Genomic DNA, 19,742 nt, shown 5'->3' on the forward strand with positions numbered 1-19,742 from the left:
AAATCTTAGACATGTAACGATATTCTAGCAAAACAACAGTAGGAAACATTTATCTTCATGACATCACATAGTAGGCATGCTTATACATGTCTGTCTGTGGCACTAAAATGACAAGCACAAGCCTTTCTTTCAGCAGGTGTAATTGGTCGAAAAGTTGTATGTGGGCTACAAGTGAGAAGGCAACCTGTGTTAGCTGCTACCACACCCAGAAACTAGCTTTGCTTTGGTGCATGTGGTGACTTAGTTTGGTGTGACTGAACCCGTGGGAAAAACAGTGTGTTACGCCAACCAACACTTCTCATTGAACTTCCAGGAAAATCAAGATTTGTGGCTCACTTGTCTCGACTGGCAGCTCTTGTCTCGTGGTGTCCTTTTGGCTGGGGCTTAAGAAAGAACTGATTATATTTAAAGGGAATACATATCTTATTACCAAAATAAGTGATTCTTCATATAGCAGGATGGCAAGTATTGAAGCAAAAGGTGTTGATTACATTTAACATATTGGTACAGTATTCTAAATGCCAAGGGGTATGTCAAAAAAAAAAAAAAACTTAGCATCCACCCAAACATGAACAATACGACAATGTGTTAATTTATGGAAATACTACATAGACGTGTTGACGGAATACACGTACGTTAAGCATTTACCACACTGCTGTGGTGATGGTGTCTGATATGCATGCTGCTTCCTCATTCTGTGAGAAAAAGCCCAGTGTGTCTCAGAGGTAGCTTGTTTGATCTTGTCTGATATGCATTATTTTTCTCTGTCACACCTTTTGCTGTCTGAAATCTTCCGCTGTCACTGTTGAAATACTCCCCACGCACTTATGTTAAAGCTCTCCAAAGAAGTGATGAACATTTTGCACAGTCGGTGTCACAACATACAAATGACAACCCATAAGAAAATCATTAATATAGAATGTCAATTCTTCCAAATATTCTTTTCCAAAAACTTCAAAAAATACTTCGAGGTGTCCAGAAAAGGACACAGGCTATATGGTCACTTATATTTGAGGAACTGTAGTGTATCAGGAATACCAGTGTATATATTTGGTATATTAGTTGTACCATGATGTAAGACTTTTAAAAGCAATCACATTGGCAAAAACAACATGTTAGTTAATTGGATTGATCTATAATAATAGTATTGAACATATTAAACATTAAGGGTTCAGTTGAACTGAGTTACTCTGGTTTTCTGTTTGGTATTCATTGTCAGAACAGAGATCCATTTACATTGGCTAACTATGAAATTACTTCTCCTGGAAATGCTTGGCTCTGTCCATTTATCACTTCATAGGCATGATAAGTTCTAGAAATTATCATCTCAGCATGACCCTTCCCTGGATAAATTCATTTAACAGATGACATAAAAGTATCGTTATTTGTAGTTTTTTGAGGCCACACTGAAATGATGGCAAAACTAGATTATTACAAATACAGTGCTGTCACTGCCATCTGCTGGTCCGTTTTCTCAATATGCCATGATAATGATCTTTTGCACAACTGACCTGAAAAAAACAACCAGTTGATAAGCTTACACTGAACTGTCTCACTCTGAAGTGTAGGTTTGACCGTGACAAAACTTTAAGACATGATTCCGCTTTTTGCTGCTCACCAAAAGGAAGAGGCAGTTTTTCATTTTGCAATCTGTTCACTGAGAGGAAGTTGAAAAAACTGTTTTCTGTAGTGTCATACCAGGGCAATTGTTACCTAATTTGTCACGAGTAAAAAACATTTTTACAGTGGTAGTAATTTTTTGGATTCCATAAGAAATCAAGACACGGAATTATAGGTAAATTTAAAGAAAATTTTTGTTCATGATCTTGAGATGTTACAGCTCCTCAAAACATAAAGAGACAGCAAGATAAAAAATGTTGTAAAGTCCTGTCTTTATCAAGACATCTGAAATATTTCTCTTTGACAATGGCAATGTCTTGAACAGAATTAATGACATAATCAATACAGTTTCTCTGGCATCAAAAAGATTGAGACATGTCTTATGAGTTCACAATTTCTTATATTTGAATACTAAATGGCATAAATCTAAGTACATAATATATAACATATTTATAAATATATGATTGCAATAATAAAAACACGTGAAGTGGGTCATTTACAGAATTTGACAAATATTGCACAGACAAACTGACATCCTGTTAATCTGTGCTCTAATTTCATACAAAATGATCTTAATTAAATTTACACTACATACAGTATAAACAAGATTATCTACACAGACACACAGCACAGACCTATACATTTTCAATATCATGATGGATTATTTTCACACATTTTAATTAATATGTTCATTTGGTCTTTAGACTCCGACACACACTGAGAGCTGTGGGTCTGATTGCTGTGTCTCTTGGACACAAAGGACATTTCTCTATTGCCCTCGCCTGGGGAGGTGCTGGAGATGTGGCGGAACAGCTTCTGGATGCCGGTGTCACGCAGGGAACTCCTGAAGGAGCGAGCTGCAAACATGTAGAGGATGGGGTTAACAGTGCTGCTGATGAAGACCATGGCTCCAGCAATGAAGGTCATGGTGCTCCTGACACTCTCCAGACTATTTGCTGTATCGGAGAAGGAGTCTTGGATGGCCAGATTGATGAGTGAGAGGATATTTCCTATGTGATGAGGTGTCCAACAAATGGCAAACACAACCACTACGCTGGCAATAAGAACAGTTGATTTGCGCTTAGACTTAAAGGTCATCTGAGTAATCCGGCTGCAGAGGCAGCCATAACAGACCACCAGGATGGAGAAGGGCAATATGTAACCCACCAGAGTCTCTAGCAGCACACACACCAGCTCCTGGGTCACAGAAGTGTACTGCCGATACAGACAGTGCTCCTCACCGGAATCTATCCCTAAAACCTGAGTTGGGATGACAGGTATGCTGAACAAGAAAGCTGCAGTCCACAAAGTCAGCAGTACTTTATTCAGAGCTTTTTTCCTTTTCCAGTCAGCTGAGACAAAAGGATAGCGCACAGCCACAAAACGTTCCACACTCATGAGGGTGATGAGGAAAACGCTGCTGTACATACAGGCATTGATCATGAACACCATGGCTTTGCAGGAGGCCTCTCCAAACACCCAGGAGTGGGCCAGAGAGTAGATCCACAGAGGTAGGGTGATGAGGACCAGCAGGTCCGCAGCAGCCAGGTGAAGGATGAGCACCACAGTGTGGGAACGCTGCTTGACGTGTCTCAGGATGGTCCAGATCACCAGAAGATTCCCCGGAGCTCCTATCAGAAAGGACAGACCCAGGATCACACAAGCCACTGCTGTCGCACCATCAAACTCCTCTGGGGCCATTTCCTCTGAAGAAGACGGGTCAGCTGAGTGGTTCATGCTGCAAGTGTATGTGCTGACAGTGGTGTCTGCATGAAAAGAAAAACAAAGTGCTGTACAAGCAAATCTTCACTTCCCTTTAAGAATAGACTGCACAGGAACAGGGTTTCCTCACAGGCCTATTTGAGACACAGAGAGGTGATTCATGCAAGCGTTGTAAGTTCATCCTTCACCTAAGATCATAAATTATGGTTGAAAAAAGTGCTTAGAAAACAGTTTCAAAAGAAAATCCTCTGACAGAATTTTTTTATGATCAAAAATTGAAATGACCTCAGCTGCTCCATCAGACAGAAAACAGGGACACAATAACATTAAGAGAGGTAATTTAATGAGCATGTGCATTAGAATAAGGATTGTGAAACTAGATGGAGAACTACAACAACATTTTTGATCACAAGATAATAAATATTCCAAATCTGATGTCCTTTTAATCATGTATTTCACTTTAATTTTCTGACCTGATGCCTGACACTAAGGCCTGAATAATGAGATGTGTCAGGCTGTGCGTCAGGGTGGATTCACTGAAAATATATGACTCAAAGCTTTTACGGGCATTGGTGCTTTTTAACTGCTTGCCCTTCACTTTTGTGTTTGTGGTGTTGACATGTATACTGTAAAGATTCCTGATCTGTGTGAGTATTTGACTCAAAATTTAACTCAATTTAACTCTTGGCCCACATGCATTGTTGCAAACAAATGGCTGCAGTTGAATATGGTTTATGGAAATCATTGCTCCTTATTCAGAATAAAATATGACTGTGTTGTTTTGAATGACTTATGAATAACCTTTGTCTTCTTAGCATATACTGTACAGTTTTTATGGAATGTTTTTTGCTTAAAAAAATGATGCATGTGTTGAAAGAATTTGTATTTGTTAGAAAAAGAGACAATTTTTTTTCCAAAAATAAAATACAAATATCTCAACAAAAGCACATTTTTTTCACAGGCACAAATTTGTATTTAACATGTAGATTTATTTTACAAGTTTACAAAGGTGGATTTACTTAAACTTTGGAATTATTTGTGAACATCTCTTTTCATTTTCAAATCATTTTGACCCTAAGATAAGTCAGTGGATAAGTGCAGTCAAAGTAATGTGACTTTTAATTGTAGCTACATTGAACAACAGAGTTTGTTTTTAGAAACGTTTGCTGCTAATGTAACATTCATATGTTCACATGCAGCATAAAGCAGGCTATGTTAAGTTTAAGTGGTATTTACTGGTGCTAATAAAAATGAGAGCTTAGTTCACCCTATGTCTAATGCTAGGTGGCACTTCTTAGCGACAAGTACAACCATAATACAATAGTTAATTTTATAGTAGTATCCATCTGTTGTTTTTGAATCCAACTCCAGAATCCAGCATGACCTCCTGTCCACCACCAGGAAAATGGGCTCAAATTAGAGTCAAAAACATTTTGAGTTTGGAAAGTGATGTTCACAAATTATTCCAAATTTTGTAAATCTGTGAAATAAATCTTCATCATAAGAAATTCAAGTATGTACATTTGTACAAAAGATTTGCATTTGTAAAAAAAAAAAAAAATTGTGCACGTGTAGAAGACATTTGGTTTTGTAAAAAGAAAAACAAGACTGCATGAATAAGAACTGTGAACAAATGATGCTGCTGAGGAAAGACAAATGCATTGTGAAAGAGGAAATGCTTTTGTCAACATCTGTTAACAGATACAGAACAGAAAACTGTTCCCACACAGTGTAGTACACTGAAGTTACAAGTAGGATTTTGGCCCTATTTTTACTCCTGAATCTGATTGGACAATGACAGCCCAATCACAAAGCAGAGTCCAAACAGAATGCAGGTGCCTTCACCTTCAGTGCAAATCCTGAAAGGTTTAGTAGATTTTCAAGATGGACGACAGTGTGGGCTTGAAAATCTTCTAGAGAAAATTACACAAACAGAAAAATGGAAGTTGTACTTAACCTTTATACATTTACCATTGCTTTGACAAATCTTTATGAGAGTATGTGTACTCAAAATAATAAGTTGGTAAAAACACTCCACAACTGTGGCAATTTTAAGTTAAGACAGCAAAACATTTTTGTGTTCAGCATAACAATTATTAGTGTTTTTTATAATTTTATGTTTTTATTTTGTAAAATGAACACATTCTCTTCATTTGATTGAACAGGAAAGTGACTACTGGTCATCTCAATGTAAAAACATTTAGTGCATATTTTTTACATATTTTAGTTCAGCTATCAAAAATGTAAACAAAGTGCACAATGTATGTCTTGTTAGTTGGCCTTGAACTCATTAGGCTATATTGAATATATAAATTCAAGTAAAATTTAGCCAAAAATTTAATATTTTGGATTTGAGTGTTGTGTCAAGTGAACATTAACCTTTGAAGTCATTTTAACACTCAACATTGTATGGAGTTTAAAATAAAATTGTGTCACAAATGGATTGGTGTTTACAGTGTAATTCAAACTTCATTGCTTTATGAATGGTGCTAAATGTGCATGGAACTTGAACTGATTAAAGAAAATCTATGAAGATTGTGAAAAAGCTGAATTAATGTGTAAAAATTCATACAATTGTGACCTGTTTAAAGTTTGAATGATGTTCTTCACAGTATCAGGGATTCAGTTTTTCTCACAAAGATCTGACATTAGTTCTACTTGTGTACATGCTGCCCTCTGGCCTGTCTGCTGTTGTACTACCAGCTCCCTGAGTTTGTTGGTATGAGTGGCCATTTCCTGGAACAGTCTGGTGAGTCGAGACTCCTCCAGACTGCCTCGGAAGTTCCTTGCGAAGAAGGCATATAACACAGGATTCACTGAACTGCTAATGAATACAAGGGAACCAGAGGTAAAGACAATACTCTGTGGCACACATTCATGTTCTCTACCTGATTCTAAGATGCAAACCAGATCAATAATGTTGATAATATGGTAAGGCAACCAACACAGAGTAAAGGCTATTACCACTACATTGACAAGAACCATGGATTTCTGTTTGGTGTTGTAACTCATTTTCCGGAGCTGGGCAGCTACTAGACAGTAACATATACTAAGGATAATGAAAGGAACCACAAAGCCCCCAAAGGTCTCCAGGCATAAGAAGATGATCACTTGAGTCACAGAGCTGAATTCCTTCATAAAACACTGCTCAGTTCCACTTTCTTCATCCAAAGGCTGAGTTAGTAAAACAGGTACTCCCAGAAGGATAGCAAGTAGCCACAAAAGTACGAGACATTTGTTCATAACACTCTTGGTCTTCCAGCGCATCATCACAAATGGATGGCAGATGGCTACAAAGCGCTCCACGCTCATAAGGGTGATGAAGAAGATGCTGCTAAACATGCACACACTGATAATGTACACCAAGGCTGTACAGGAGGCCTCTCCAAACACCCAGGAGTGGGCCAGAGAGTAGATCCACAGAGGCAGGGTGATGAGGACCAGCAGGTCCGCAGCAGCCAGGTGCAGGATAAGGACCACAGTGTGGGAACGCTGCTTGATGTGTCTCAGGATGGTCCAGATCACCAGAACGTTTCCCGGAGCTCCTATCAGAAAGGACAGACCCAGGATCACACAAGCCACTGCTGTCCCACCGTAAAACTCCTCAGGAGCCATTTCCTTTGAAGAAGACGGGTCAGCTGAGTGGTTCATGCTGCAAGTGTATGTGCTGACAGTGGTGTCTGCATGAAAAGAAAAAGAAAGTGCTCTACGAGCAAGTCTTCACTTCCCCTTTCAGATAAACTGAGGAGGAACTCAGTTTTGGATGATCTATGTGTTAATCATAGATCCTTGTCCAATAGAAGAGAAAGGCTAAGGAAACTGATCAGTCTACTATAGACCGCTGATCTATTGAGGAGCCTTCCATATTCTTTGCTGTATTGTTCATTTTAGTAAGCTGAAGGTATCAAAAAAAAATTATAAGCAATGTTATTGCTTAAGTTTAAAGGTATATTTGATTGCCATGCAATGATTTACTTTGTATGGCAAACAAAAAACTCAAAGGTCTCTTATAGTTCACTGGCCAGGCTTCAACTATCCTTCTGAGGAAATCTGCTCTTACTTTTGGTTGTAATTTTGTTGTTCTGTTTCATTTGTTTTCTTGGTTGTTTTCTTCCTAAAAAAAAAAAAACCTTGGACTGTATCCAGCTTTTCAGGGAGCAAGTGCAAAAATCAGAAATGCCAAATAGATTGAATAATTTTTTGTACTTTCCTAAAAGCAGACTATATTTTCCACAAATGATCACCACCAGCAGACACTGACCACCCTATAATCACCTGTTGAGAAATAAACATTATGAATGAAAACAATAAAAAGACTGATCACACTACCTCCAGGAATACTCCAGCTGAGCTGAAAGAAATGCAGGAATTATTTTCTTCTTGTCCGAAAAATTGTGCCAATATCTCTCTATATCTATCTCTCTCTTTTTTTTCATTATTAATTTATTTGCAATATTTCTGATATGGAAAGCGAAGCCGCTGTCCTTAATGTCTCTTACACTTATGTCTCTTACACTAATTCTCCCTTTAGAACCTTTGCATTTGCATCTGTAACAACAAACACACACCTTAACTTTGGACTCTCTGCAAACTCGATCTATTGCATAGATGGAAACAATTTGGATGGTTAATTATTACCTTCACAACACACACTTCATTCATACGGCCAGAATTATACATTATATATACAGAAATATACATAAAGGAAATGTTTTGAAATATTCTTTGCTACTCAGCTCCTTTGATTTATACGATATTAATTTGACAACTGGTGCAATATTTCCTTGTGTTCTCCTATTAACATTTGCTATAGACTACAGATAGAGCTACAGAAGTTGACCATGCTTTAATTTTCACTCAACTTAAATCCTGCTATTACAGTTTATGGTTTAATTATGTCAGTGCTACATCTAGCTTCAGATTGTAGCCATGTTTTACATCAGACTGTAATCTGTGTGTGTGTGTATGATACTAAGATTAAGACTATAATTCATTCACGTTATAAATTCCTCTCGCAGCTGATTCAATATCACACAGAAATTATATCATAAAGTGTATTTAAATAATGTAAAGTCAAAGAAGTCAGATTTTTATACTTTGACACAACTTTAACCCCCCCACCCACCAAAAAAATGCATGATCAGAAATGACAAACCTCAAGTGGGAGAACTTGTGGTTGTATTGGGTTCTGTAATGGTTGTAACATCAGCTACAACAGTTATAATAAAATGTTTCTTTGATGTAGTTTCTTTTTTTTTTAAGGTAGACCAGCATCTGTTAACCTACTAGTTGGGGTGTTGGTATTGATGGGACACTTGGAAGCAAACTATGTGTCAGGTAAATGCATTGAAAATTGAGATGTTAAAAGGTGAAAGGGGGCACAAACAAACAGGTACATTCTCTTGACAGGTACCTATAAGTAGATGTGCTAGCAGGTGCATGGTCCTTTAAAAGGCCTGGTCTTGCTTACAGAAAGTTCCCCACAAAAGGCAACTTATACAATAGTTTGTTGAAATATGAGATTGTGAAATACTTTATATTAAGTTGTTCAGTATTTAACCCATGTGACTTGAGAATGAAACTTGAGACTTCATTCAAATAGGGCCCATATATTCCATTGGAGAAGGATCTATATAAACTGAGATGGGATTTTTTTACTCGTTATAACGTTAAAGTTGTCATGATGACGTTGTTACAATGCGCAGCTTAGACAGCCTCCCCTCAGCCAGCTGCCTGCTCGGCGAAATAAACATGACGATGTTGTCCACCACGATGTTTTCAGTGCAACAGCACTAAAAGTACAGCACTGAACACAGCAAGGGACGTTGGAAATTATCTTTAACTAAGTTTGTGACAAACTGTAAGTGACGATTTAATACGGGCTTGATGTGTGGTGCTTGCTAACAGAGGCTAGCTGCGTAGCTAATATTAGCTAACAAGTTAGCTAGTATTAGCTAACGTTAGGGGCGTGAGCCGGTGAGCTAGTTCGCGTCAGGTCTACAAGGGTATTTATGTTTGCCAGTTTGGTCGGTGACCAGCAGTATTCACTTTCTTTAGCTGTATTAACCTATTACATATCACCAGAGGCAGGCCAGTACGGGTTTAATTTGCACACGTACCAACTATATGGAGCTATCATGAAGTTAGCCTGCTTCAGAACTGAGAGTAAGGCGGCTAACATATCCGGTTAACGTTAGTCTTCTAACTTCTTGGAAACTACCAAGATAATGTTGCTTTCGTGTCCCAAGTGGCTTTTTCAAAATCATTGCTAACTCATATACTAACACGAATTACCCACGATCTGTGCTAGCACTTTTGTATCTCTGTATTGTTTACGCTGAGTTCAGTAAAGTTTGGCCAGCGTTAGCTAACTCAGTTCTACCCTCACAGGTTGTTTGAGTGCTGTGATCGGGACAAACACCATTTTCAGAAGTTGAGAAGTGGACCGTCAATACTGCAATGCCGCTGCTGTTTTTGGAGAGGTTTCCATGGCCCAGCCTGCAGACCTACACAGTACTGAGTGTGGTTTTACTTGCTGGCAGCATCTTCAGTGCCTACACCACTGTGACTGATCCAGGCTTTGGGGCCCTGGAAACTGATGAAACACCAGCCCCCTCTGAAGCGGACCTTGAACAGTTAAACAATGATATTAGTAATACAGAATTGGCAACCACTGTCTTGTGGTATCTTGTCACTGACAGTCTCTTTGTATGGGTGAGTGTTACCCAGTTTAATACTTTGCGCTGCTTGATAAGGTGATGTTCTTCAAAAACTAACTGCCACTTTTTTCTGATGGTTTCCTAGGTGTTGGTCAACACATTCTGCTGCTCTTTGATGTTAATTGCGAAAATGATTCAGTATGTGGTGTTCGGACCACTTAGAGTGAGTGAGAAGCAGGTGAGTCTGTGTTTTTAACAGTGTTGAAATGATGAATGCAGCCACTTTCATTTCTGAGGTTATTAACCTCTTTCAAAGAAAAGGTGCAAATGGCCTTTGCAGCTTTTCTTGAGCGTAGACTTCATTTGCTCTGTTCTTATTCCTCAGCATCTCAAAGATAAATTCTGGAACTTCATCTTCTACAAGTTTATTTTCATCTTTGGCGTACTGAACGTACAGACAGTGGAGGAAGTGGTCATGTGGTGTTTGTGGTTCTCTGCCCTGGTTTTTCTCCACCTCATGGTTCAGCTCTGCAAAGATCGATTTGAATATGTAAGTGTTATCAAATACACTTTTGTTTTTTTTTTACTCTCTCTAGTGCCCTAAAGCATAATTAATGACATCCTCATATCATAATCTAGGACTGGACAATTTAATGAATTATAAGTATAATATGCCTGTTATCATGCTAAATGTATCCTGTATTAGAATCCTGTATAGCTAGGCCATTTTATGTTGACAGAACTGAAGGCTGTTTCAAAAGGCTGTCTGCCATGAAAGAAAACACCTTTGAAGTTGACTTGTCATGGTGAAGAACATTGTTGTCATGGGTACCTGGAGATTATTTGCCTTTTTTGCTATAGACTCTTCAAGCACTTTGAGCTGGTACTTGTTACAAATGACAAACACTTGTTCAGGAATGTCAGTTAGAAACAGTATACTGACGTTCTCACCATTCTTATGTAGATGTAGGCACTGGAAATGGTCAGTGTGGCATTAAGCAGGTATAGACAGCTATATAATTAACAGGAATAACCCAGGAGCTTTTTTCACAAAAGTGTACATATACTACAAGTTTTCTTTGTTTCTTAGCTATGAAACACCATAGAGGGTAGTAGATGGCCTAATTATCCCTGTATGAAATCTGATCTTATTTAGGCCACACAGTAAACATGATAGGAGTAGACGTACATTCTTTGTGGATGCCTTGTTTTTTCATAAGGACTGAGAGTAAATGCTAGGTGGCAAAAAGCCTGGCATTTGATGATACCTGACAAGTGCACCTACAAATTTCATTCACTAGTCACACTTAAAAAGGTCCCCCAAAGGTCTAACAGTGACTGTACTCTTGTCAGTTCTGGATCTATTAATAGTTCCCTTGTACTGGCATGTTCGGCTACTGATACAGTTTCAGTCACTACATTGACATGTCTCTGTATCAGTTTGTGCTCTGCATGTTGGGGGAAAACAAAATATCAGATTCAAGCACCTCCTTACAAGCAAAGACATTTAAAATGGGCATAAAAATGCTATATTGCCTGAGACTTAACACTGACTGGCTTAGTGTACCAGAAGATCGTTTCTGCCTGCTGTGCTGTAAAATATACACCAGTTTGTGGGTGTAAATGTTTCAAGTTAAAGACTGTCAGTTGTGTCAGCCCAGCTGTCTTCCTCCCCATTTCCTAATTTCTGTGGGATCTTGCTTTGGGGGGGTTAAACTGGGTTAAACTACTTAAGATGATAGGTGCTGAATATCGTGTTGTGAGTGTGTTGGTGAAACCTTGTGGTATTACGATTTTACAGAATTGATAAAAACTTTTTTTTTATTTTTTCAGCTCGGCTGTTTAAATGTTTGTATTGAGGTTTTATTGTGTATTCTATACACTCTAGACAATGTTAGCTGTCAGTTTACAGACTTAAGCAATTTTTGCCTGTACATCGACATTGTAGGGGTTATGTGTGAGGAGTTCTTTATTTTATTTATTTATTTTTTGTGAACGAGTTGTGTAAAATTTGGAAGGGAAAAATTCACACATGTAGAAAGGCCCTTTGAGTATGGTGCAGAGCCTGATACTGAAACATTCTTGTTGATCCGTGGTCAGTAGTGTATGACTGTATGTAAGCAAGTTTAAACCTAAAATAACAGCACCTTATGCTCTTTGGTGGTTGAAGTAATTTTTTGAATATACACATTTTTAAATGTAATTTTTAATATTTCCTTGAGCTATATTCCATCAGCTGCATGTTTGATGAACATCTACATTCAGATTTTGCACTGCGTTGCAGTGCCACTGTAAATTCCCATATAGTTAAAACTAGTCTATATTTGAGGACAAAGCTAAACTTCCCAGAAACACTAAGGAAAAGTTAAAACTTTGAGAGAGAGCCACAAACCACCTATAATCCACATTTCTTCCCTACAGCTGTCATTCTCCCCCTCCACTCCCATGAACAGCCATGTGCGAGTGCTTTGTCTGCTGGTCTCCCTGCTGTTGGACTGCTGTGGCCTGGCTGTGGTCTGTGGTCTGCTGGGAGCGTCCCATGGCATGCACACGCTCTCCTTTATGGCAGCAGAGGTGAGAACCTGGAGCCACAACTGTATAGTAAAATTGAGGTCTGCTGTGTGGACAAAGGCATTTTGATCACATTTAGCACAGATGATTGTGGACAGTTTATATCATTCAAGCTTTTGTTTTGGCCCATGTATTTGTTAAAGACTTATTGTTTTATTTAAAGTGCTTGTGTCTCAAATAGGGCTGGGCAAATCAGTAAAATGTCCAATTGTAAAATTAAGATGGAGACATAAAAAAACATACTGCATTTCTATATCATGCAACAGGAAATACCATTGCATGAAATTGTTTTCAGGGATCAAGTTTTGCTGTATCATTGCTATCTTGTGCAAAGCTTAGAACAATTGCCATGGTCCGCCATATTGTAAGCACTTCAAACCCTTTTATGGCAGACAGTTAGACATTGTAGCAGGAAAAGCACAGTTGTAATTAATGGCATTAATAATGGTTACATTTCATTTAAGTGTGCCAGTTCCAGGGACTTGTTGTTGTGCATACTGGCTCATGAGCGTGACTTATGGGTGCACTGGAGTTACAACAGTGCATTTTCTGTTATGACGAGTCACAGTGTCTTCTTATTTAATGCAGAACCTGAAGTCTCCAAAAGGGAATACATAATTTTAAGCCAAGTTTAGTTAGAAAAACAAATTACAAAGTACAAAACATTCCTTCACCATTTCCCTCATGTATTCTTTTTAAAGTCATAACTGTAGTGTAATCTTTTGTATTGTTATAGATGTTAATTACACTTAAAGAACTGTATGAAGTTCACCTGTGTGTTTTTGTCTCCAGTGTCTGCTGGTGACTGTACGCACTGGGCATGTCATCACGCGGTAAGTCCCTTAAAGCCTCATTACACATGCATGCTCGTGCACACACTGTAGCAGTATGGATGACATAGCCTCTACACATTTAGAATTGGGCTACTGTTAGCAACACCACATGTTTTCCTCTGGTTTCATTAGCACCAGAGTGAAAGACTTCTTTGTCACAAAAAGGGAGGTTAGGACTTAACAACTCTAAACAACTCACATCAGCTGAGACACTCATTAGTCCAGTAACTTTAGTCTAACATTAAAACTTGTAAACCGTTTTTGTCACTTGCAAGGCTGCAGCTTGGGACACAGCAAAATAATGTCTGGGCTGAACTGTCCTGAACGTGAACAACAAAGATGTGCTTGTTTCATATTGTTACTCTGGTTTGTGTTTAACTTGTGTCACTACATATATTAGATTATGAGTTGAGCAGCATTGGACTATGTTCACTACTTTGTCTTAATCAAGCATTTTGTTTTTTAGAGACAATTGTGTGGATATTTCAAACTTGTATGGTCTCTCATTTTTTGTTGGTTAATCCATCCATCCATTTTCCACCTCTTATATGGGTCCAATTAAATTAGTGCCTAATTAAATACTTATATCAGTAGGAATTATTTTTATTCAATAATAATACATAATTCTAGGCTATATCATTCCTTATGGTTTCCCATTTTCATTTCACTTTAGCCTGGACCATAAAACAGATGTTAAATTGCATTTTATGTGGTCTTAAAAAGTCTTGAATTTAATTTGGTGAACCCCGCAGAAACCTATAAATATCACCTGTGTGTCATGGTGTTAAAAGAAGTGGGCATGTCCCCTCAGGTACTCCATTCATCTGTGGGATCTAAACCATCCAGGCACTTGGGAGAGTAAGGGAACATATGTCTACTACACAGACTTCATCATGGAGCTAGCGATGTTGTTTCTGGACCTCATGCACCATATCCATATGCTGGTAAGATACACATGATAAACAGGTGTAGGCATGTAATGTTATGAAAATTCTCCCTGTGTCTCTTGACAGTCTCCCAATCTTCCATCTTTTCTGTCTGTACTGTTTCATTAGCTTTTTGGTAACATCTGGCTGTCCATGGCAAGCTTGGTTATCTTCATGCAGCTGCGGTATCTCTTCCATGAGGTCCAGCGCCGCGTTCGCCGACACAAGAACTATCTTCGTGTCATCAACAACATGGAAGCCAGGTGACACTGTGTTTTGATTTGGTTATTTTTCTATTTTTAACTCATGTTTTGTGGTTCATGTTTGTTTGATTTGGTTATTTTTAATGAAAGCTTTGTGTTTCCCATTGATTGTTACTTGTTTCATAATTATTTGCATTTACTGCAAACTTTTTTTTATGCAGGTTTGCTGTTGCTACTGCGGAAGAGCTGGCAACTAATGATGATGATTGTGCCATATGCTGGGATACCATGTTGACAGCACGCAAACTACCCTGTGGCCATCTCTTCCACAAGTAAAGGGCTTTTTAAATGAGAAGTTGCATATAGCTGCATTCAGACCTTGCAGGGAGTCTTTTACCGGTATCACTGACCTGTGGCTCAGTCTAGAAAAAGTTTTTCTTCTCTTAACATAATAAAAATGACCAAAGGAGAGACTGCACCAGAAACCTGATTGCACAGCAGTCTTTAGCTTTAAAATTGTTAGCTTCAGTAAGACACACTGCACAGATCCTGATGTTTAGCTACTGAATACTTGTCCTGATGCTTAAATAAATGTCAAGTTTTTATACAGTGAAACGCCATAGCAACATTTTTGACTTGTGTGTGTCCGTGTTCTTCCAGCTCTTGTTTGCGTTCATGGCTTGAGCAGGACACCTCGTGTCCAACGTGTCGGACATCCCTCAACATTAATGGGGATGGTGGCCAGGCGAGAGGCCAGCAGCAGGGCGGAGGTTTGGAAGACAACATTGGCCCAGTAGGAGCCGCTCCAGATGCCAGACCTCATATTAACCAACACAACCACTTCTTCCACTTTGATGGTAAGTCTGTCAGACACATTCCAAGGATGAATAACTGACACAGATAGGCTGTGTGTGAGACAATGAATTATAAAATCCATATATTATCTTACAGGATCTCGCATTGCCAGCTGGCTGCCCAGTTTCTCAGTGGAAGTAATGCACACTACCAATATCTTGGGTATTGCTCAGGCCAACAACTCCCAGCTCATGGCAATGGTGAGTTCATGTTTATAGTCTGATGGAAGTCTAGGTGATTTTAAGAGAGATGATACACAGATAGCAGTTTGAACCAGGTGTTGAGTCTTTTTTTTGATACATTATTTGCATAAGCCAATGCTATGATCATTTTGTCCCTGTCTTGCTGTTTACTAGTAGCCAGTGTTTATTACCTGGGTTGTGTACCACAGCTCAAATGTTCTTTACATTTTTACTTTGAATTCCTGGTAAATGCTTGGTAGTGATAACTTACATGGTGATAACTTCTATTTTAAATCAACAGATTCAGCAAAACCTGTTAATTACAAAAGATATTTAAAGTATATTTAAACAGAAGATTCCAAGTATTTTGAATGGTTTTACACTGGTAAATCACTAATACCGTAAATGTGTTAAGCTTAAAAAATATCTGGTTTTAAACTTTAACTGTGGTCTGTCCCTCTTCATCTATCTTTTTCTAATGTTAACTTCACTTTTAATGTAACTTCTGGTCATCAGGCCCATCAGATCCAAGAGATGTTCCCTCAGGTGCCCTCTTACCTGGTAATGCAGGACCTGCAGTTGACCCGCTCTGTGGAGGTCACCACTGACAACATCCTGGAGGGACGCATCCAGGTGCCTTTCCCAACACAGGTCAGTAAACTGGGGGTTAAATTTTAACAACAATGTGAACAGCTCTCCCTTCCATATAAATCACTGTTGACATCTGTGGTTTTCTTGAAGGGCAGAATACATTCAATCTTTTACACATTATGTCCTCCTCTTTAGGCCATAGAGCGTGCACCTATACAGGTGGGCCCTGCACCAGATGAGCAGGCAGGGCCCAGTGGAGCAGCTGAGCAGGGCCTCAGCGAGCCAGACAACATGGAGGTCAGAGGAGGTCGCTTCTCTAAGTCGGCTGAAGAGAGGCAGAAGATGCTGAAGCAGAGGAAAGAGGAGATGCTCCAGCATGCACGCAGGTTGGTAGGCTGCTGGTTGGAGTTTTCTACCTCATACAGTAGGAAGGGGTGCTTTCATAATGCTTTCTTTCTGGTGTTTTTGAAAATTGATTTTTATGGTCAGGAGTGTGACCACACTTAATTGTGTATCAAAGCTGTAAATATAATAACCTTTCCTTGTGAGACAGGTTTGTCTCAGTCTGTGAACCAAGGCCAGACAAACAAAATGTTTAAAAGCTTTTCTTTTCTTAGACAGCAGAATAGCTGAAAGGCCCAGTTGTACAGAAATAACAAGTAGTAACATGACATGGTTTTTAAACATTTGTTCACAAATTTTCACTACTTCCCTATAGGAGATACTTGAACAAAAGTCCAGAGGACCAGGATGAGGATTTGCCTGGACTTGAGGAGGACACTGTCCCAGAGTTGGACTCAACTGTGCTGAGACGTAGAACCGTGGCAGCAGCTGCAGAGAGACGCATGCAAAACCAACAAGACCCTTCACCCTGATACAAAGGTTGGCTTGAGCTGAAGAGTCTACCACATCATCATCCCAAGGGACACCAACAGAGCTATTTCAACCTCCCCCCATTTGGTGTACAGTCAATGGTCATCACCTATTCTACACTATAATTAAAAAGCATTGCAAACATGGCCATTGGACTGTTTTGGGCTGCCTAAATAAGGTGGGACTATTGTGAATAGCCTCTGCATCACTGATTCAGGCCTGAGTATTTGGAGCATTATATAAATCGTTCGGTGCAAATCAAGAAATGCAAAGTTGCATTGCCCTTTATTCTCATGCCACACCTTGCAACCACCAGCTTCAATAGAGAGTCATTATCTGCTAAGACTGAGACTGGCTTTCAAAAATGAGCATGCTTTGCATTCAGGAGATTTCAGGAGTATTTTATGAAAAGTTTGAAGGTGTCATCATTAGATAAAGCTACTATTTGAGTCCTTGTTTGTTTTCTTTTTATCAGACTTTTTTTTTCTCCACTTTTTTTGCTCATGGCGGAAAACTTTGTATTCTGGATGGAGAAACTCATCTGTCAATTTGTGTGTTATATTCTGAGTTTCAACTGTGAATTAAGTGTAGGCAAAATAACACGTTTTTATTTCTTACCTCAGTGTAAGAGAATGTCACTTTAGTATTGTTCAGCCTTCTGTCAAATATGAATGTTTCTATCACAAAATAATGCTGCAAACAAAGTGTTTTTGACCCACCTGGGTTTTTCTGTATTTTGTGTGTAATATCATCCATTGCAAACAATTTGCATTTTGTTATTTAACTAGAGGGGGGAGTTGGCATGTAAATCTTTGTTTTCTAATAGTGGTCCCTTGAGATGCATAGGTAACAAAGGGGATGTATTACATTTTGTACAAATAGAATGGGTATCATCATCTCAGTCTTTCTTAAATTCCCACTGCTGTTGAGCTGTGAAAATATTCTTTTCAGTTGAGTGTGAGGTTATTGGCCGTCTGTGTCTACCATATTTTAAGGTGTGTAGAAATGATTCAGTCTGCGGCAGCTGGACTTGCCTCACTGTATTTTGAAGATGTTTTGCAACTATTTCAACAGTCTTCATCATCTCTATAGGGGAAGATCTTGTTCTTCTTCCAGTAGAAATGGTAAAGCCTCTTGGATGAGCAGCAAAACATTTTCATGACTTAACAGCAAATCAGTTGCGTTGGATATAATACTTCTAGCTATGATGCGACCTGAATGACTGAGAATTTTGATGAAGAAATTTCTTGACAGTTTTTATTTGCCCATCCTTTGTCTACTCACATTGAGGAGTGTTAATCAAAAAAATCATACCAGCGGGGAACATAATCATCCTCTGCTAAAATATGTTATTACAAAAATGTACAGCAATGTACAATATGGACTAGACCCTTGAAGTTTTCTGGGTATTGTCAAATTTCACTGAATCTGTAGCTGGTTGAGACATATCAACGGACGCAAATATGGGGACTGTGTGTATTATAAATGTTTAATTTCTGTGATTACTGTGCAGGGGCAGTTTGGGGTGAGATATGCATGAACCTAGACAAGTGCTTTTGTTTCCTTCCACTTTATCCCAAAGAGCAGCCTACGAACTTCCACTAAAAGCTGAAGTGTTGTGATCTAATTGTGTTCATTTTATTGCTCAAACTCTGTTTGCGGGTGTTGTAAGACGACACAATATAGGACTTTGATTCAGATATCAGTTAATCAAAATGGAAAAAAAAGAAATTGAACAGTTTTTTTTTTTCATTTTCCATTTGTCATTCAGTTACTTAACAACTTTTAATATCCATGATATTTTTTTCTTATTCATGGGTTATCTTTCATAACCATTGCTTATTTAATCAAAACTGAAATACTTTTTTGGACTGAGCTTTCATGTATTTTTGTGCCTAAATTAAGAATGGTTCAGTTATGGATAATTTCTGTAAATCTAGTTTTTGTAAAATATGTTAATACAAAAGACTCAATAAACAGCTTCTACAGCTTTTTAACAAAAGAACAGTGGTAATTGAATCTTTATTTTCTTGAGACGAACCCACCTCTGCTCTGGATTTGGTTTTGATCTCTCTATTATCCAAACACTAGAGCTATTCTACTCTATTCAATTTCTTTGCAAATAAACTAATTCGAATCCACAAGTGGCAGTTTAAGTCTCTTCTGTTAAGACACCCTTTGGGGGACACGGCAGTATTTAGTACCCTCCACCTTTGAAGGTATTAGTCTAATGTGTGATTTCATTTGTTAGAAACATGCATATCATCACCTTCATCTCCTCGGGTACCGGGTGGTACTAAACATAGACATAGCTTCACAAAAAATGCAATCCTCCACAGAGCCATGGACAAGCTGGAGGACATCAAGGTGGCTCCCAGGAGCCTGCCAACGGCAATGGGGGATGCCGTCCTAACTGATGAGGCTGGATCACTGGGCGTAGCGGGTCCAGTCCTAAAACTGCCACCAGCTGGTGTATCAGGCTGGTGATGGTGGCAAAGTCCTTGACAAAAACTGCCTGTAGTAGGAGGCCAGGCCCAGGAAGCTCTGTAGTCCTCCAACTTTGTGGGGTACTGCGGCCATCTTTGCTGGGACAGCGGACACCCCTGCTGCATTGACAACATGGCCCAAGAAGGATGTCCCACCAGAACAGGTGACACCTTTTGGGATGAAGATGCAAATCAGCCTGGTGGATAGTACTGAAGATGTC

General features: G+C 38.9%; 3 protein-coding genes across 4 annotated transcripts; 1 reads left to right on the plus strand and 2 right to left on the minus strand.

The window, feature by feature from the left end:
- Nucleotides 1–1,875: 1,875 nt before the first annotated feature.
- Nucleotides 1,876–3,553, minus strand: LOC111659158 (leukotriene B4 receptor 1). Its single transcript, XM_023412008.2, has one exon. The coding sequence runs from the start codon at nt 3,355–3,357 to the stop codon at nt 2,272–2,274; it is 1,086 nt and encodes a 361-aa protein (XP_023267776.1). The 5' UTR covers nt 3,358–3,553; the 3' UTR covers nt 1,876–2,271.
- Nucleotides 3,554–3,665: 112 nt separating this feature from the next.
- LOC111659172 (leukotriene B4 receptor 1-like) lies at nt 3,666–7,751 on the minus strand. The gene is made up of 2 exons (XM_087175541.1): nt 7,672–7,751; nt 3,666–7,022 (listed from the first exon to the last, which is right to left on the minus strand). Exon 2 carries the CDS (start codon nt 6,991–6,993, stop codon nt 5,965–5,967), a length of 1,029 nt encoding a protein of 342 aa, XP_087031667.1. The 5' UTR covers nt 6,994–7,022; nt 7,672–7,751; the 3' UTR covers nt 3,666–5,964.
- A 1,288-nt stretch (nt 7,752–9,039) lies between these two features.
- On the plus strand, nt 9,040–19,179 carry LOC111659140 (E3 ubiquitin-protein ligase AMFR-like). Of its 2 annotated transcripts, none has more exons than XM_023411976.2 (14): nt 9,040–9,202; nt 9,733–10,056; nt 10,147–10,239; nt 10,387–10,551; nt 12,423–12,575; nt 13,365–13,405; nt 14,217–14,349; nt 14,461–14,594; nt 14,756–14,866; nt 15,195–15,391; nt 15,486–15,589; nt 16,088–16,222; nt 16,358–16,548; nt 16,881–19,179. In XM_023411976.2, the coding sequence occupies exons 2-14, from the start codon at nt 9,802–9,804 to the stop codon at nt 17,035–17,037; spliced, it is 1,869 nt and encodes a 622-aa protein (XP_023267744.1). In that variant the 5' UTR covers nt 9,040–9,202; nt 9,733–9,801; the 3' UTR covers nt 17,038–19,179. The 2 variants fall into 2 exon arrangements, with proteins under 2 accessions (XP_023267744.1, XP_087031668.1); XM_087175542.1 differs by lacking the exon at nt 9,040–9,202 and adding an exon at nt 9,361–9,507.
- Nucleotides 19,180–19,742: the final 563 nt, after the last annotated feature.

This window comes from Seriola lalandi, unplaced genomic scaffold (assembly GCF_002814215.2).
Source record: "Seriola lalandi dorsalis isolate HSWRI2012SDOR001 ecotype SW California unplaced genomic scaffold, Sedor1 jcf7180002054474, whole genome shotgun sequence".
Taxonomy (NCBI): Eukaryota; Metazoa; Chordata; class Actinopteri; order Carangiformes; family Carangidae; genus Seriola; species Seriola lalandi.

Coding starts and splice junctions, on each gene's coding strand:
- LOC111659140 (XM_023411976.2), top strand. CDS start 9,802: ATGCCGCTGCTGTTTTTGGAGAGGTTTCCATGGCCCAGCCTGCAGACC. Junction 10,552..12,422: donor GCAAAGATCGATTTGAATAT/GTAAGTGTTATC, acceptor TCTTCCCTACAG/CTGTCATTCTCCCCCTCCAC. Junction 15,392..15,485: donor CCACTTCTTCCACTTTGATG/GTAAGTCTGTCA, acceptor ATTATCTTACAG/GATCTCGCATTGCCAGCTGG.
- LOC111659172 (XM_087175541.1), bottom strand. CDS start 6,993: ATGAACCACTCAGCTGACCCGTCTTCTTCAAAGGAAATGGCTCCTGAG.
- LOC111659158 (XM_023412008.2), bottom strand. CDS start 3,357: ATGAACCACTCAGCTGACCCGTCTTCTTCAGAGGAAATGGCCCCAGAG.